Genomic DNA, 19,670 nt, shown 5'->3' on the forward strand with positions numbered 1-19,670 from the left:
ATAAACCTTGGTTTACTATCAACTGAATCAACATCTACCAAGCTAAAGACATTTGATGAGCAGCGGTTCAATCGTTGCACTGGTTAAGTTGATGATTAGCAATTGTTTGCCTGCCTACCTGGTGCCACTGCAGCGAATCAAGCTTACTGTGCACCACTACATACTCCAACTTGTAGTCCAGACAAACAAAATGCATCCCCATTACATATGGAATTCAAAAGCTTAAGCCTGCCCCTTAACAGCATTAAAAATTCACCAGAAAAAAGAGAACCTCACCTGCACGCTGAAGATGATGCTGCTGCATTACAGCTAGTTGTAAGGATGTCGCAGAACGTGGGTTCATGAGGGGGTGGCCAGGGGTAGGCAACTGGTAAAAAGGTTGGCCAATGATGGGGGCAGATAGCCCCTGCAAGTGAGACAAATCTAAACCTGGAGGAAGCATACCTGAGGGCAAAAGAGGCAGTTTAGATACATTTTATTTTGGTTTCTTACATTTCTCTTCGAATTAAAATTTAGCCCTTCACATAAGCGGTTTTCAATTACAGCACTAAACTCTTATCAAATTCCTTTCATGGTGTCCATTCATTGCAATACATTGTGTGACATGTCAAGCACTGGTCAGGGTAGGGAAATGTGTTAACATAGCATTCTTCCAGCTCTCCTGTGAACCTAGAAATTTAAAAAGTGCATCACCACTTAAGGAAAGACCAGTAAGAGCCCTACCAGTTTGCAGAAGTGGTGGAAGTTGTTGTGGGTGAACTCCTTGCGCTAACATCCTTTGGACAAGTCCAGGGTGAAGTTGATGAGGCCGCACCATGGGAACATGAGTAGCCACAGGTACCTGGTGAACTGGGCGCAGGAAAGGTGCTCCTGGCACAGGAGAGCCCATAGTAGGAGTCTTTCTGCCAGTGGATTTGGGTCGAAAATCTTGATCTTTGGCATAGCGATTGTTCTGGGCAAGAGGTGTAGAACAAACTGACCCTTGTGGAGCAGAGTACTTGTTTCCTACAACTGGAGATGTACTTCGACCAGAATTTGTAATGGAACCCGAAACAATGCCATCTGAAGAGGGGGAAGAGGAAGAAAAAAATAGTAAATCAGCCTTTAATCACTTTAGCAAGTTTTCTGGTTTGATAATCCCCATCCTGCTCCATGCACTTTTTTCAGAGCCTCAGGTGAGTGGTGAACAGTTTTACACCCTTTTGGTCAAAGTAGGAAAGAATCTCAAATCATAATCTCGGCTGTTAAGTAATGTAGGTTACAGCACATGCACAGGTCCACAATCAGAGGTAAAAGGTTGGGCATATGCTGTAGTACGGTTTCGGAGTAATATATAGGGAGAGTTTTAAGATTCTTTAGCTGATTGGCTGTTCTACAGCAGCCTCTAGAAACAGACATTAGAGGAGAGCAGTTACGCCCTCACACAAAATAAACTGTGGTCTGGTTTCTAACAGATGTGCAAAAGTCATGAAGTTGGCTTTTGTATGTACGATTCTACTTTTGCACACCTAATTTATAGTAGGGTCTTGGCAAAAAGCAGGACTGTATACAGCTTAAAATTTAAATCCAATAATACACTTGGCTCGAATCCCAGCAGTCATGACAAATTATAATGCTGTTCTGTCTTAGAGTAAATTAAGAAATTTCTCATACAGCACATGTGCCAATAATGTTACTGATGTCAGTTGTGTGCTACGCCAATGCAAAAAAAAAAAAAGATTTAAAGAGTCGGATCTCACCAGTTCACCTGGCTTAAAACCAATGAAAGGCTGTTAAGGGCAAAATAGGTGCTTGCCTGTATAGGACAACCTTTTGTATCCGCTAAGGAAAAAAAAAAGCTTCAAGACTAATAGACAGGAAGCAAAAGTTACCTTCATCTTTGGCATCAGTGGTCAGGGATCTGCTGGTGGAGGACTCATCCTTGGTCTTCTCTCTACTCTCATACATTTTGCGGATAACTGAGGTAGGGGTGAACGACGGAGAAAGCTACAAAATAACAGTACACCAAATGAATAATGTATCTGCACAAGTTGTGGCTTTCAACTCTTAGAGCACTAAATAAAAGCGGTCAAAGAAAACAGATTGCACACCTGCCACGTTTCTCCATGGCCACCATAGTTCAGGGACGGTAGAGAAAGAGTGAACTCCCTTGGATAATGCAGGTCTTACTTTAGCTACTTATTCTGCCACCCCCCCTTGAATACGAATGTCCCACTAATTTAAAATGTCAGAGAAGAGTGCACTACTGCAAACTTACAATTTTAAGCCCCAATTAAGCCACATGAAATGCTACAATGCCCATGCCTTCCATCAACACAAGGAAGTGCGAGACTTACCATACTAGTAATGCAGGCAGAAGAGGCAGGAGATGAACTACCTCTGTGATTCATCACAGGAGACTTATTCATTCGCTGGGGCCTGTGGAAAGCAGAAACACAGGTTATTGTGGGTCCTATATGAGTAAATAATGGTCTTGGAAGAACAAGTATTCGCTCCAAAACAACTATGAATTTTTCATGTTGTAGTACTTTTTTTTAACACTGTTAACAGTGGAACGCATGCAACTGAAGTTTCACTGCCTTCCAACGCCCTCATCCCCCTGAAAATCCAGCTGTGTTACAGTCTTTAATTTGGTGGTGTGCTAATTAAGAACTGTGAACCTAGCACCAGAGTGCTGTATAGAACAGTAAGAAAGACAAACCTGCAGATATATTTGAAAGCAAACAAGTACACTCCGCAGCCCTTGGACTATGATCCACTACAACCTACCTCTTCCTACACTCAGCAGCCACTCGATAATGCTCCAACTCAACCTACCTACTCAGGCACCTTACAGCCCCTTGACAATGCTCTGCCTACCTCTTCCACCCTCCCCGATTCCCTCCTCCCGGAATGAGGTTGAACCCAAGACACTGTGCACTTATCGAGGCTATCTCAGGACTCTTCCCCACCCCCACACCTCAATGACGCTCAGAACACTAGGTTCTAACATTCATGTTGGCCTATGCCTGTGTGATTTCTGCTTAAATCTGTTGTAAAGCGCTCGGATACCCTCTGGTCTGGCCAGCACTATATAAGAATTCTTAATAAATAAAAACATAAAGTACAAAAACAGAAGGCAATCATAAAACAGTGGGTATTATGTTTCAGGGATGTGGAATTTAATAGAATAACCACTTGTCCATGGGGCAGGTTGCTTCATAAATCCACTAGTCCTGTAACAAAATCCACTTGCCCCTTTTGTGACATATAATGCAGCAACTAATTATGGTAGTAATCTCATTATACAAGAGCTTGGATATAGCCTCTCTGATTATGCCAGGCTCATATCATGGAAGGGTTTGAATACTAGCCATTCCCTTATGATGCCACGTTTCCGCAGATCAACATACTGGGGCTGAAGGTGGAAAGAATTAGTTCCAGGGTTGGCATGCCCTTTTGAGTCTATGCAAACCCAATAACTTGCATATTAAGGATTTTCACCAACTCTTCTCTAATCTTTCCCCATACTGAGAAAGGTTGGAACTTTACTCCGAACAATGGCAGATGTGACAATTCTTCCAGGGTTGGAAAAAAAGTGGTTAGAGGGAAAGTGAACTTGCAAACACTGATGTTTGCATGAGCAAATCTACACATGCATATTTGCTCATGCAAAAATGCAGTTCAAATATTTCTTGGCCTACTTATGTATATTTAGGCTACCTGGTTTTAGGTTTAAACCTATAATAACTGATAAAAACCCACTGAAAGGAAAACAGCCATCACCGGTGTAAACATATAAACACTGAAAAAACACCTCTCCGACCACAAACCAAGTGCCATTCAAAGAAAGGAAAAGATGAGTGAAAGTCATTTTTATTTCTTCCTGAAAGGGCCACTACAATATATCTTGGTTAGACAAGGCAGCAGCAAGAAAGACTGGGCTAACATTCTCCTTGAGTTTTGTTGTTTTTGGCGGTCACTAAAATATGGTCTCTTGTTCTTTCTGGTTTTTTCAGTTTTGTGGTCTTTGATCTAACGATGTAGTGTTTAGAGGCATGTTTTAGGTCTTGTTTAGTTATTTTATAAAATGTAGAGTCAGGAAATATAAAAATGATATTTTATATTTTGGCTACATTTGATTTCACTGATGAAATGGCTAGTTTCATAAGCATCTTTCTCAATATGTACCATCAAATTTACACAGACCGAGAATGGGTGAAATCCTTTGATACATCAGCCCTCTTTTCTAGCGAGTCAGTATTGATTGCCAAACACCCTGGGCTTTCAACATTAAATGCAAGGCGTAGTGAAAGGTATATGTGAAGAAAGTTGCCACCAAGCATCTGAGATCGAAGTGAAAACATGACACCAAACGTTGGTAAACATGGAACGCAGTTTTACTTGGAATACGGATGAGAAAAGTTCCTAACAAGTTCAATAAAGATTGGAGTGATATGGTTTGTATTTGCAGTAATTCAGCTACATATATGAAAAAATTGTATGAGGACCCGTCAAAGTCAATACCTAAGCTGAAGTGCTACCCTTTAAGAGGTCCTTGTCACATGCTAGATGGTATGCTGAAGGCATCTTTACAATCTTCAGGGTTAATGAAAAATGCTATTGACTTTGTAGTCCATTCTGGTGCAGTTTCATTATGCCCAGGAACTAAAATGCAAATATTTCTCACCATGTGCTTTGTGTGGCATCAAAGAAAGTCATCCTGTCATTTAGATGGTGGTTCTCAGTCCTAGAGGCTGTGAATGCCACAATATCCATGTGGCGACCGTTTACAGAATTTTTGCTTGGTGATGTGAAAGGCAAGAAATGTGATGGATCTTTGGTCACATATTGATAGTGATATGAAGAAATTACAGTCTACTGCATGCTTAAGTTTTTACAGGAAAGCATGACTGCTGTAGTGGATACAATCAAAATACTGGAGTCTGAAAACACCCTTGTCTACCAAGTGTTCAGAGTAATTGGTGTGGATATGAAACACCTCCTTGCGAGTAGGCTGGGTGATACTTTTAGCACTGCAACACGCTCCATGTTAGAATTATTGCCACATGGTAAGCAAAGAAATATTGAGGAGCAATTCAGGAAATTTCCATTTATAGCTTATGGGAATGGCTTGCAATGATGCATAGAAATGTCCCTTAACCAACCATGGCATTTGAAGTTAATAAAGCCTCACCGAGGTACTCTGCACAAATTCTCGATCCCTTCTTTTTTTTCTCTAGACTTTGAAAAGTACTGCTTCATTTTTGACTGCTTCAATTACTAAGGGCATATGTGCCCAATTCAACACATGTTGCAAAACATGTCCTTGAGAATCACAATCTTCAGGTTCACCAGTATTGCATGAAAAGCTATGTCATTGGCCAGTGTTAGAAAATTGTGTAATGGCTGTTTTGGCACTGCCTGTATCTAGTGCCAATGTTGAGGGCCTTTTCACAGATACACATATATAGGAAGGAAAGAGCAAGCGCACATGACCAAAGACTCACTAAAGTAGTATTGAATTCTATACTACAAATGTTTGATTTGTAAAAATGTATTTGGGCCTCATATACCCTGTATACACGCTATCTATACACATGCACGGTCAGTGCAAAAAAAAGCAACACCGTTTGTTTTTAATGGCGCGAAGTGTGTAACCACTGATAACTGAAAAAAAATAACCAGAATTTACGAAAAATAGAAACTGAACAGGAAAGCTCATGTATATTTTTGGGAATTCAAGAACGTTTTATATCTGCACTTAATGCAAAGACATACAATGTGTGCACTGGAGACTTTAATTGTGCCCCTAATTAGGTCTGGTGTTAATCATGGCCTTTTGTGTGCATTAAAATTCTATCGGCTGGCTTCACGGAGTGACAGCATTCTGCTCTCACAAGTAGAATATCAGCACACAAAGTAGTTTTGTTCAGTGCCAGGAACTACTGTGGTGTGTGTGCTTTGAGGCCAAAAACAATTTTTGCTTTTGCCAATGTTGGTTATAATGGTGAGAGCCCGGCAGCTCCCACACTAAGGTTTTACAAAAACCATGCCAAAACAAGGTCACATTGACAAAAAACAAAACACTGATCAATGTCAGACCTGCTGGCTTTGCCAATGCTTATTTCTATGTTGCCCACAATCTTATTAAAACTGGCTACACGGATTTTCAATTATGTGTATCTTTGAGAAATGCTAGCATACATCTACACATTTTACTAAATGTTGCAAAGAAATGGTGCATAAAACTTCACAGTAGTTTAGCCTAATTTTTTTCCTACTTGCATTTTTGTGAATATTTTATTTTTAAAGCAAAAAGACTCCTCACGCTTGCTTTTAAGCATCCACAAATATGTGCATCTAATCAGAGCATTCTGGGAGCATTATACATAACCTCATATTGCTAAACTTTGAAAACGTGTAAACCCATTTTTATACTGGAACCACTGTCAGTAGTGTAGTCCGAGCTTACAACATTTACTTACAGCACTAACCCTAATAAAGGCTTTGCATTAATGAACCATAAATACAAGTTTGAACAGCATGAACACATGGACACAAATATTACCTTGGGTTCTGTGTAGGGTTTGGAGTATACAGGAAGAATGGTGCACTACCTGGTAGCGGTAAATAAATATGCAACAAAGGATAACACGGTGCAACAGGGTCAGAGGAAACCCCAATTACCCCTGATGGGAGTGGCACGGGCCCACTCAGTAAATACAACAAAAGTCCTGTGCACACGTTATGGTAAAGATAGGCGAGTGTCTGTTTCAAGAAACACAATGTGACAGTGGCGAAGGAAACAAGGGAGACACAAGTAGATGGTTTCTTAAAGGTGAACTGTATTTGAACCTTCTTCAGAAGGATGACAAAGAAAAACCAGCCGACACGCGTTTCGTCAAGCGGGCAGTTTATCAGCGACTCCTCAGGGCTGAAGTTGAAACATAAGTAAAGAGTTCGTGAGGCCGGTGATAATTCCAACCCGGCCAGATGACCTCAAACTTCCGGTGAAGGACTACCCTAATCACCACACAGAGAAAGGATTACTTGGCTGATGGTCAAACCCACCCGTCACCCAGTGTTGTCCCCGATTGAGCAAGCCACTACTGGCCCTACATTTAACCTAGAACCCGATCTGGCCAGGTTGGAATCATCACCGGCCTCACAAACTCTTTACTTAGGTTTCAACTTCAGCCCTGAAGTCACGGGTAAACTGCCCGCTTGACGAAACAAGTGTCGGCTGGTTTTACTTTGATGTCATCCTTCTGAAGAAGGTTCAAATACAGTTCACCTTTAAGAAACCATCTACTTGTTTCCTTTGCCACCGTCACCTATCTTTACCATAACGTGTGCCCAGGACTTTTGATACAAAAATTACCTTAACTGAAGACAATGCTCTTCCCTGATTCATAATGCGTTACTGTAAACTGGCAGCCAAAGAGTTAGTGCTGTAGGGGGTTGGACCTACTTGCCCCAAGGACAAAATACACGTTATAACTTGTTGCAATAGGTCCTGGGCCTCGGTCTATACGGGTTCCACATCCCTGCTGTAGATCATGAAACAGACCCTGAATTGGACTCTTGCTTTGCGAGACCATGCAAACCACCTGGAAACATAGGCCTTCCTGAACTTCATTTTTCTTTAAGCTGGTTATGCTCTCAGGCTCTGCACAGAACACTGGGAAACCTCAGTCAAGTTCAGACCTACAAGACCAACTTGCCTGTTGCTTCGATAGCCATCTCTTCCTTGGTCTATTTGCATTTTGCCAAAGGCAGACTGGTAGAAGTTTCCTGCATTAAGGGACATATCATGTGACAAAAGGAGCCCATCTAATGCAGCTTGCTGGAACTCTAAATTAGTGATCTGTGGAATACAAATTGGTAGAAAGAAAAGCAAGCAAATAGTCATTTAAAGAAAACAAATCAGAATCATCAACTGTCAGTTTGCAAGGTTGTTTAGTAGTCCTTTAATAATTAACAATCATTGTTAGTCTATAGAACATGACCAGTTTTAAGCAGCTCTATTTAAGTGGATATCAACGTTTAAAAGAAAAAACAAAAAAAAACTTTTCACCTCCCGAGGACCCATGTCTCGTTGACAAGCCCACGTGTTTAGACTAATCTAAACAAGCACTCTAAAATATGATAAACGTCAGTGTGATACCATACTCCTGAAAGCACAGAGTAAAAGGCTGTGTACTTGAGCCTTCACCACACAGTATGGAAACTGTACATGAAAAGCCATTGCAGAACAAGCATAACCACACCTGTGCATTAACTGGACTCATTGGTTTTCGCATGTTTTGATAGTGATCACCAATCAGCTGTTGAGGACCAGAAGGATAACCTACACAAAAGGAAAAAAGATATATATATACAATCTGGGCCATAACAATCAGTGCACTAAAGGTTGCTCTCTGGCTTCGAGTGAACACGATTGAAAAATAACCAGCTGAAATTTGGGTGCATTTTTACTGAAAGTCCAAATAAATGACTCAAAGTAAATTGCATTAGGTACCTTTAAACCACACTCTAGGCTTAAATCAGAAGCAAAACAATTAAGCGGCTTCTAAACTATGTATAAGTTAACACCACAAATATCAAACACAGGTGCCAATAAGGTGAAAAAATGATCAAAAAACAACTGAACACCCTCATGACCTTAGAAGGTTGTGCTTTATAGCAGCATACAAGCAACTCCATATCATTTACAAGTCATGAAGCATTAGTCTTCAAACTAGACTCTTCCCGGAAGCCACTGGTGACCAAGCAAATTCCATTACTCCCTCCTCCCCCCACCCCTTTAATTATTGGGGGGGAACCTTTACTGAGCAACCTTTGAACCTGGTGACTAGATTGGATCAGCCCGTGTCCCAAGCTTACAGACAGCAAAAAGCAGAATACAGTTCAAGCTGGTACATTACCAATCGGTGGGGATACCCGAGGACGCATGTATTCGGCAGAAGAGGCACGACCTGGGAACGACTGGGACACATGAGGAGGTTGTGACCTCTGAGCCAACAAAGAGGCAGCAGGATCCAAGGCCCCCATCAGGCCGGTAAGCACATTTGAAGAGATGGGTCGCGTCAGTGGGGGCCCCAATAGCTCCTAGATCAGGAAGAAAAGGTTAGACCATGAATGACCACTGTTACAAAGCACACTAAAACATCTACAGGTTAGCAAATTATCAGCAGCCCACAATTCAGGCATCACAAAGAAGCAGAACATGGGCACATGTCAACGTTATAGGGCTTGTACTCTGTCATTTAAATGGCTAACTCCATCCCTGTGGAGAACATGAAGTTAAGATCAACTAGGACTAAATACAACCAAAGTCAACTTTTAAAGAGGAATTTTCTGTGAACAGTAACAAAGCTTTGAAGCTATGCATACAGGCCGAAAGGTACATTTTAGCTTGGGCTACTAGATATTACAATCAAGGAAAATCTTAATCAGGATACACCGGTTCTTAATCATGCCCTTTAACAGAGTCCTGTGTGCCCAACTCCCAAAGCATAACAGGGAAATGTACCTGCAAAATGTTTCTGTGCAGGTGATTGTTGGGAATATCACCATGAGACAAATGGTTCTCCTGGCTTCGCTACAAAAAGGAATAAAAACGGACAATAAGAACCAATGCAAAAATACTTTACAATGAAGGAGCAAATGAGTGAAGAGACCACACCAAAACGCCAAGTGCCACCGCAGAAGGGTGTAAAGAAGTGGATACTCAGTAACAGTTAAATCTCATTTCCTTGTCTCGCTATAGGATTCTAGATTTGTATAGCTACTTCATCTGACAAGGACTGCCTGTGTCTGCAAAATCCAAAACAGAAGCAGCAACACCACTCTAAAAGCAAGCAAAGACCACATTCAATGACAGCAACCTATTGAAACAAGTCACAGTATTTAATAGCCACTGCACAGAAAAATGTTATCCGGGATTCTTGATAACTAACAATTGTAAGACGAGAATCGGGTATGCTTTTGTTCACATTTTGAACCAATTCTAGCCTAGGACCTGCTGCATTGGACTAAATAGTTGCCAATTCACACAATCCTTGATTTGAATAAACACAAGTTACTGCATTAGAAAGACCACCGGTGAGGTATACGAGAACCCTAAACCCACTTTGGGGGCAAACCCCATATGAATGTGTATAGGAATGATCACTTTGTATTTTGCGACCCGGTGTGTTAACCTATTTGCTGAAAGTCTTTCGGTGACAAAACAAGGTTTCAGTATTTACCACTTGAATTGCAGCAGTGCACATCAACCCACCCAAAGATTTGCTTACTTCCTAGTCAATTTTACCAGGAACATCAGCCGCACATCCTTAATAGGTGCTGGGGCAGTTTTCTGTAAAATGCAGGCTTCATCTGCCATCACATGAACTCTGCGGTTGTCAGTAATTCATGAATTACTCCAATGTTAATTGACCTAAACCACTTTGCTTCGTTCACCAAAAGAGAAGAACATTGGGGGGACACATTGTTATGTGGCCACGTACCTTGCCAGGAATCTGCAGACTCTGGGCTGTGCAAAGGTTTTAATACTTACATTGACCTTTGGCTGGGAAGGCAGAGTCCCACTTGCCTTCATGCTGCTGACCAGCTTGTTGAATGCAGACATGTCCCCATCCTTCTTGCGTGGCCTCGGACCAGTCATGGCAGTCAAGGCTTCTTCGAGTTGCTCTGCCATGAATGGGGTGGCAATCTTGCCCTCCTGTTCTACTTTAAGTCCCTTCAGTCCAGCCTCAACCTCCTCCACAGAAAGGACAACACCAGAGTGTGCTGCAAGTGGATTTTATATTAAGAAGAAAAAAAACAAAAAAAAAACAGGATGGGTTTCACAAAACATACTGCAGACCCACATTTACTGAGAAAACTACACCCATTATTTCTTAATCCATTAAAACGAAACAATTGCATACCAACATGCGCCACACAATGCTAGTCAGTCATTTAAGAGCACCAAAAAAAGTGCATAATTCTGTATTTCATACCAACTTTTAAGCAATGTTATGGTACCAAGTTGTGAAAGAGTAAGGGTAGAGGAATTCAAATACAAGAAAGACTGTTGGAAAGAGCCCCTTGACCATGCGCCCCCAACTCTTTGCCAGATACCAGATGTCCGCTTGACAGTGTGTGTACTAGGATCCTGCTAACCAGGCCCCAGCACCAGTCTTATTTTCCAAAATTGTACATTTGTACCCAGTTGTCACAACTCTGGGCCACATGCAAGTCCCTTGCCTTGTGACCAGAGAAGGCCTCAGAGCTGCAGCATGTATTGTGCCACCAGAGACTCCCCTCCCCTCCCCCACCTCACCAAAACAAAACCCACCCCTGCCATTGCAGGCTGTGTGTTCTGGTGCAGACCAAACTGAAGGATTGACATGGCACATATCCCCAAGTGCCAGGACCCACAAACACTGCCCGTGGCATGGGTAAATGACCCCTCTAGCAGGCCTTACAGCCATAAAGGCAGGGCGCACCATACACAGGTGAGTGCATAGATCAGGAGCAAAATGCCCCTACAGTGTGCGCCATTCACAGACACTAAGTGTAGTGGAGCCATTTTGTGGGGGTGGGATGGGAGTTGGTCAATAAGAGCTCCACAACTAAGGAGAAGCGTGGCTCAGTGGTTTGAGGCGGCAGACCCGGAAGCTGAGATTGGCCGTGGACCAGGGTTCGATTCCCCGCCTCGGCGGGTCTCGGGCTCAAAAAATTCCACGGACTCGACAATTCTCGCTCTGGTGCCTACTCGACTCATGGGGTCACACTCTGCGACTCTGGGCAATAGCTTGCTTAATCTCCACTTTGGCCCCTCGCGGCAGGATGCCTGGCTTTCACCTTGTGGATACCCGGCCGGGGTATCTCACAGGGGAATACCAGGACGGGTTCCCTAAGCAAGCGCCTTGAGACCTCTGGGTGATTAGTGCGCTATATAAATCGAAGTACATTTACATTTACAACTCCATGATGGGTCTACTGAAATCTGGGAAGTTTGGTATCAAACACATTAGCACATTAAACCCACACTGATGTCGGAGTGTGTTTTGTCTTAAAATCCAACACGGAGGGCATCTTAGAGATGCTCCCCGGAAAAAAAAAAAAAGCCTAACCTTGGTGTGGTTCGACAGGCTCCCAATCATCTGCCACCACCAGACTGGTTTCTGGACCCCTGGGTAGAGAGCCTGGGCTATCAGAGTATGGAAACTAAGCACATCCCAGGCAGGCGACATGCCTTCTCCCTCAGAATGTGAAGGGTCCTCAAAGAGGGAGCTTCAAAGGCCTGCCGCTTTGGTTAGCTGCCCACAGCCTTTTGCTGCCAAAAGCAACTGGCTCCCACCGGTTCTGACACCAATTTGGGGTGAAATAACTGGTGGGAAAACCTAGCGAGGAAGGGGAGGTGTGCCCACCTTCACCTCCCCCACCAGAGGGGTGGGTTTGAAAAAGTATATACCACCTCTGTCCTGCCAACTTGAAGCAGGGGGGTGGAATTCTCCAGTCAGGAAATGGCTTATGCCCCCTACCACCTGAGGGTGGCATACTAGGGGTGTGTAGACACCCCAGGGAAAGGACCCATTGGTCCCATCCTGCACAGCCCTTTAACACTCCTAAATCTAGTATTTAGGGACACCCCCTGAACCTTACCTCGTCAGATTCGATGCAACAAGAACTGTGGAACAGTGCTTCATAAGGCGATAGACAACTGCTTTAGCCCCAGCCCTACAGGCCTGTCTCCTGCCTTGTAAGTTGAAACCAGCGTGTCCTGCAGCAAGCAGCCTCCAGGAACCCTGGGGGCCGGCCCTGCCTTCCTAAAGAACTCAGATCAGCTGAGGAGACCGGATTTGTCCAACACCAACCAGGCTCCCCCCAAATGCGACTGGAACCGGGGAGAAGAACCAGACACGATAGGACACCCCCTGGATCTGCAGACCCTGCGTCCTGAAGTGCCCGACCTACTTTGTCCAGCAACTCTTCAACTTACTCCTCCAGGCATTTGTTCCCTTAGTTTAGTCTTCTGGATTCAGCCCATTTCCTCGACCAGCATACTCTATTGAAAAGCACTGGGCTCCTAACACCTGCGCACCCTGCACCTGGCCGCCCCTGTGCCGTTGGTGTCTGGAATTTGTGCCAGACTGGGAACCCTTTGCCTTGGGAGCCAAGATCCTGGGGCTAAGTTAGTGGCCTGCCAGTGAGCAGCCCCCAACACAGGTGTACCCTAGCCCCAATGGCCAACACTGGCACCCTGCCACCCTAGAGTTGCTGGGGGTGCCCCTTGAGTGCCAACTTAAACCTTGGTTCTACCCAACATCCCTCCCTCACCCCCGAAATGCCAATGCTAAAACAGTTTACTTACCTGTAAAGTTAACACTGTTTTCCCCTAGAACTGTATGGCAGGCTCTCTGAAAATTCACCAAAGTGTTGAACTGTCTTTTACTGCAACAAAGTAACTTAGTGCTACAAGAGTTAACCTGTCTACTGATGCCCTGTGTTGCTTAAACTGTTTCATGCCAAACTAGAAAAGTAATCAAAGTAATACACAAGTAATCTGAAAGCAATTTAAAGGGTTTCTGAACAGTTTACATATAGTTTCCTCAACTGCAAAAATAATCTGAAAGTTGCAACAAAACCAGTGTTCACTGTATTTTAAAACGTAACATTGCATTAAGAGTTTAACTTACCCGCTACTAAGGAAATCTTGGTTCTAGAAATAAAACAAAATAACTTTATACAAACAACTGGTCTGGGTTCAGTCTTGGAGTGTGTGACATCATTTCTCGCCTGTGTGTACAACAAATGCTCACCACTACCCTCTGATAAGCCGGACTGATACTCCCAAGAGCGTAAGATTTTATTTACGGCAACTAATAAAGTGCATTTACACTTGATGCTAATGAGAACTACAACCTACTCAGTAAAGCCTACTAACGGCAATGGCTTCATTAACTTAAACCGCCCCCCACCCCTAGCAGCTTGGAGTGGTGTGGGGCGGGGCATCTATGTGCAAATCTGCAACATGAAACACATACATTTTTATTTATGGCTCACTTTACTTTGAAGACTTGTCTCCAAGAAACTCAAAAACTCTTGCAGTTAAGGAATGGGGTGAAGGAGGAAGGGGGTAGAAGCATGAAGAGAATAATGGAGACTATGGATTCAGAGATGGATGTAGGGAGGATAGAGGGTTAGATTGAGAAATGAGTGGATGGTGGATTAATGGAGAAAGGATGAATGGGAAGATGGATCAGTGGGAAGGAGGATAATGGTTAAAGAGAAAACCAAGTTGGGTGGATAAAGAGAATGTAGAAGACATTGGTAAAAATGAATAAAAGATGGGTGGAAGGAAAAGACTGAAACACAACTGGTGGAAAAAACATACAGAAAGCTTAAAAAGGCAGGAAAGCATGATAGAAAATACAGATAAGGAAAGACAAAACACTGACTTTCGGATGGAGCAAAATTAAATACGAATTTCAGATTCTCTCCAGGGAAGCCATCTCCGGTGCGACTGCCACTTTTTTCCAAGTCACCGCTTTGGTCAGAGCTATTTGGAACATGGTTCGGCATGGTTGGGAGGTATTTTTCTTGCTACTCCTTTCACAAACAGAACACTATTTTAAGCTGTAAACCAGGGTTACACTATTTTTTTTAAACAAGGTGATCTGGAGCGAATATTAAGGTGGAGAAGGGGTGAATTTAAAAAAAGACTTCAAGAACACAAGGTGCTTGCCCTCCCCATTTATCCCCTGGGAAAGTGAAAGTGACCGTAGCAGAATACCTTAAGCCTGAAGGAAGGTACTTTCTACTGCTAAACACAATCGATTACGAAGGCATGCAACCTTAATTTTTATGCGTTTGACTGGTATCCAATGTAGTGGTTCCTGGTGAGTAAACAGTCAAATTTCTTTGGGTTGCAGGTAAGCCAGACAGGATTTTGTAGGCAATTTAAATGCTTTTGGGGGAAGATCCAACTACATAAAATTCCCAAAAACAATCAGAATTATCAACACGTATTGGATTCAATGGGAATAGGATTAGTGATGGAAAAATCCGCTAGAGTTTTATCAAATGCAAAACATGCTTGGCAACAGTTGAGACGTCGAGGGAACAGTCGAGACAATGTTCCAGATACAAATCAGATACACAAGTCAAGACTCACAGCACTTTTCAGAGGGAGAGCACCGGTCTATGGATTGTGGCAATAAAGCCAGGCCCTATACACTAATTGTTGCTGAACACTAATATCAGTTTTACTACGGGTAAATTGAATAAAACTTTTTTTAATCCAATTGTGTGAAGTCTAACACTGCAGTCACTTTGGTGTTACTCTGGTTTTTGAGGGGAAAAAACGAAACAAAAACATTTGCAATGCAGTAGGTCTTGCATTTGTGAAAGGGAGCTATTGGCGCTGTAAATGTTTGTCAGATTTTTTAATTTGGAAAAAATATCCCATCAGTAGCATAAGCAATAAAAGAAAATCCACTAAGCAAGGAAAGGCTGCAGTACCACAGGATACTAGGTATCCCAGTGAAGTTCTAAAGGGACCTCTATTAGCCAAATAAGGTACTGCACCCTTAATGCAATTATAAAGAAAGACATTGCAGCTAAGCATACACTTTCGTTTGTTTTTATTGGAAGTGAGATGGTTAGAATGATTTTTTAAAAATACACCATTGTTTCTTCCCTTATTTATGAAGGCTACTTAATTTCAGTTTATAAACTCCATTTTTCAGTGGCGGTAGAAGAGCTGCGCTGCGTGTTGAAGTTATACTATAAATGGTTTCCAGCCAGCTCTAATGGGAAAAACTAGGGAGGCCATGTTTACTGTCGACCATAGGCCACTGAAGCCCAGGGCTGGTAGTGCAGCACTTCCGAACATGTGCACTATAATAAATTGTAATTAAATGTATTCCAGCGCGCCAGTAATTTGGTTTTAATGAAATGTTCTGCAGGAGCAACCTGTATGAAATGCAGGTTGCAGATGGAGAATAATTATTTGGAATATAGTGTTTGGATGCTGGGTTTGTGGCAGATTGCTTCCGCTGGCAGGCAGCGGTGGCACGGTGCAAGGATTTACTGGGGCTGTAATAGAATGATGCTATTGCAGAGCTGGCTTTGAATATTTGTTGTGTTGTATTTTGAGACCAACCTGGCCGTTTCCATTTACGCAAAGGTCAAGCATGTATGCAAAATTAATCTGTGGAGACCATGGTAACAAAAATGAAGTAAAGCAGTAGCGAAGGATGGATGACAGCAATGAGAAGTGCATGCACTGCCCAGGCTAGACCTAAAAACAAGCCCTTTATGGCCAGTGGTGATAAAGTAAAGCGCTCCTTTATACCTACTTCACGCTTTTACAATGTACAATAAATCATGCTGTGTCCTTAAAAAATGCTTTTTTAAGGGCTCTAGTTTAACAATTTATTTTTGAGCAGCGAGATAAGACTTTGTGGTGAAAGAGGATGTCACGTCAGAACCCTGGAGTGTTAATGTCCAAATTTAATGATGCAGTCACTGGCCAATGGGAGGAGCAAGTAGTGAAGATACCATGCCAGTTAAAAGGGATGGCGAGCTGGTGATTAGAAAGGCACATATAATCTTTTATAAGTTGAATACAGCAAGCCGTGCAGAACAAAACAAAAGGCGCACGACATCCATTATGTAAAAGCGCAGCAAAAAATCAAATAACATTATACTGTTTTATTGTGTCACTTAATACGCAGCACAAGCTAAGTAACAGAAACAAATAAAACAAATTAAAATTATATGAATGTGTCGGGGTAAGAGCGGTTGGGGAATTGCATAGCCGTCGTGCCTGGAACACCAGCTACGACTACAAAATCAGTAACAGAAGAGTGGTGAGAAACTGTAAATTAAACTAAAGGGTAAGGTCACATGTAATAGATTCAGTCCTTATGGGATATAAAGCCCATATTCGGAATACAACACACCTGGAAGAGACAGTGCAAGTGTTGCCTAGGCTAGACCTAAAAAGTTATCTGCAACTTCAAGTGGGCTGTTAAATTTGGGACTGGGTACAAGACCCACGCGTCAAGAGAACAAAGCCGATTTAACCACAATAAAAAGTGTCAGCCTGACAAACGGCATCTCAGATGATCTACCTCAGTTAAAGAGGTCCTATCTTCTATAGATAGGTTCGTGGGGACAGCAACACCACCTCTGGAGACTGAATGAGCAATAAACCCATATGGGAGAAGGTATTTTCGAATGGGAGTGTGTGACGGAGTATTAATGTCCATTGAGTGGTGGTCCTGGTTCCAGCCGGAGCTCAGGAAGTGGAGCAGATTCAAAGCTCCTACAGCACACTGCAGTGTTCAAATAACCTTAAGACTTTCAGAATGGTACAGCTGTTCGGAAACCACAATACTCTCAATGAAGTGGAACCCCAGACTCCTCTCCTGAAGCAAGTGTTAGCCATTCCATCCCCTGAGGCCGGACAGTAATGGTGCTCATTGCACACAGAACACTGCTGGTGGTGGTGGTAGCGCTGCAGGGTGCACACTCGCAGAAAGAGTGTGTGTGGTCACCTGGAAAGTACAGGTATTGAATGAAGGGCTGGGGCCAAGGCACCCATGTACAAGTAGTACTACAGCTTAACTAATACCTCAGCAGGAAAACGTGCTCAGAGCAAGATATGGGCTGGACAGCTGTGGTCCGACAGTCTTTAATGGCTGCCAGGGTGATTCCAGTCCTGACACTAAGCACAGAATTAATCAGGTGAGCAGGGCCAAGAATAAAAATATTTGGTGGCGAGACATCACCTGCTGTGCTTTTATTTAGAACATAGTCAGGGAGGAAAGTTTCATAGCAAACAAGCAAGAGCCTCTACAAAGCGGGGGTGTAACAAGGAAAGATATAAACCCTACTTGGTCTGTTCACCATTCTAGTGGTTTCTCCAAATGAATGTGATCAATGAAGTGCAACAGGGAGTGGGGGTGCACTTCGATCTTTCATAGTAGAATGGATGAACAGGAGCTATGCAACACTGCACAGATAGAATTACCGGTAATGTCTAGGAAAGGAGTCTGCCCATGCTCTACAAACGGCGGATCTATGACATCCTGTGCAATAGAAGGAAGCAACTCTGGATTTCCATCCTACGGCAAAAAGAAGCACTCATGGGGGTCGTTTGGGTTATTTATTGTTCACCAGCAAACAGACACTTCAACAGACGCGTTTCGGTACAAAACCTTCATCTATGTTTACCGAAGCGCCATCTTTGGCACAGTTTTATTCTTATGTGCACAGATCGCAATCAAAGAAGGACTCAAGAATACATGGAGTCACAACAAATGGGGCGCCATCTTTAAACATGTAACTTAAAGAATCCCATTAAATGGTGAATCATGCCCATAGATGGGCTCGTTATAGTTTATATACACAGTGTACATATAGCACGCCCTAACAATTGATACAATATAATCTACGCTGTGATAAATCAAAGCTTCAACATATCCTGCCCTCTATGGGCATGCAAAAAAAGCACATGACATGTGTCAAATCTAGAACAACAATACATCGTATATACAATTGTATACATTAAAGAAGAATGAATAAAATGTCAGAGCCACTTAAGAAAGAGGTTAACCAGGAAGATTGAGATGGAAAACCTAGAGATACCAACTTCCAAAAAAATATATAGAAAACACACATATATACATTTAACGTTTCAGCTGCATGGCAAACCTCGCGATTACAAATACAGTAAGTTGACATTCCTGGGTCACATAGATCACCATTCATTCAGCACGCCCAGGACTGTATGTCTCGCCTCAACAGTAGAATAAGACCCAGTTACTCTCCCAAGTGTATAGCAAGTTCTTCACTGCTGTTTAAACCTAAGGGGTGCTTCGTATGCATGTCGATGATGTATCTGGACTCCAGTCTACGGAGTCGTAACAATCTATCCCCACCTCTTGGGTTGCTCGGGACATGATCAAGCCCAAAGTAGCTGAGCAGATCCCTATTGCATTGGTGTACTTTGTCAAAATGACGTGCAACAGGGTATGCTTCATCCCCTTTAGCTATCGCCCGCATATGCTCGAGTATTCTCATTTTCATGGGGTTGATGGTGCTCCCCACGTAACGTAGCCCACACGGGCAGGTTAAACAGTAAACACTGTACGGTGTGGTGCATGTGAGGAACTTTCTAATCTTTCTACGGATTCCTATCTTGGGAATTTCATAGGTCAACACGTTTGCTGATTATGCAGGCTTTGCATTTCCCACACGGGAAAAATCCTTGCATGGGTCCAAAAGCTGATTTAGGGGTTTAGGCCAGGTAACTATGTACAAGGTCGTTTTTTAATGATCTCGCCTTCCTGAAAGTGATTACAGGATTGGAAGGGAGATCCATTCTCAACACCTCAGTCTGCAATATATGCCAGCTCCTTTTCAAGATCTTTTTAAATTCGATGGCATTCTTGGAAAATGTAGTTATAAGGTGGAATTTCCTCCCATCTTTTCAGGCAAGTGGCTAGTCACGAAATTTTGAATAATGCTCTTGAAAGAGCGAACAAACTGAAAAGAGTTAACCTTCTAAAAACTAAAGACAGGAGAATACAAGCATCAAAAGATGGGGGAAATTCCGCCTTATAACTACATTTTCCAAGAATGCCCCGAATTTAAAAAGATCTTGTATTCGTAATCCCGAG

The 19,670-nt window shown here is 42.8% G+C and overlaps 1 protein-coding gene across 4 annotated transcripts in view; it reads right to left on the bottom strand.

The window, feature by feature from the left end:
* The window catches only part of EIF4ENIF1 (eukaryotic translation initiation factor 4E nuclear import factor 1), an 87,706-nt gene that overhangs the window by 2,063 nt on the left and 65,973 nt on the right, over positions 1–19,670 (bottom strand). For 2 of the 4 annotated variants that reach the window (XM_078667721.1, XM_078667722.1), the window contains exons 10-18: positions 10,547–10,779; positions 9,518–9,586; positions 8,910–9,093; positions 8,253–8,332; positions 7,707–7,849; positions 2,337–2,418; positions 1,872–1,986; positions 724–1,062; positions 277–444 (exon numbers count right to left, since the gene is read on the bottom strand). In XM_078667721.1, coding sequence (XP_078523847.1) covers positions 277–444; positions 724–1,062; positions 1,872–1,986; positions 2,337–2,418; positions 7,707–7,849; positions 8,253–8,332; positions 8,910–9,093; positions 9,518–9,586; positions 10,547–10,779 — 1,413 coding nt within the window. The remainder of the gene's footprint in view (positions 1–276; positions 445–723; positions 1,063–1,871; positions 1,987–2,336; positions 2,419–7,706; positions 7,850–8,252; positions 8,333–8,909; positions 9,094–9,517; positions 9,587–10,546; positions 10,780–19,670) is intronic. The other 2 variants (XM_078667723.1, XM_078667724.1) reach the window with 2 other exon arrangements.

This window comes from Lissotriton helveticus, chromosome 11, assembly GCF_964261635.1.
Source record: "Lissotriton helveticus chromosome 11, aLisHel1.1, whole genome shotgun sequence".
Taxonomy (NCBI): domain Eukaryota; kingdom Metazoa; phylum Chordata; class Amphibia; order Caudata; family Salamandridae; genus Lissotriton; species Lissotriton helveticus.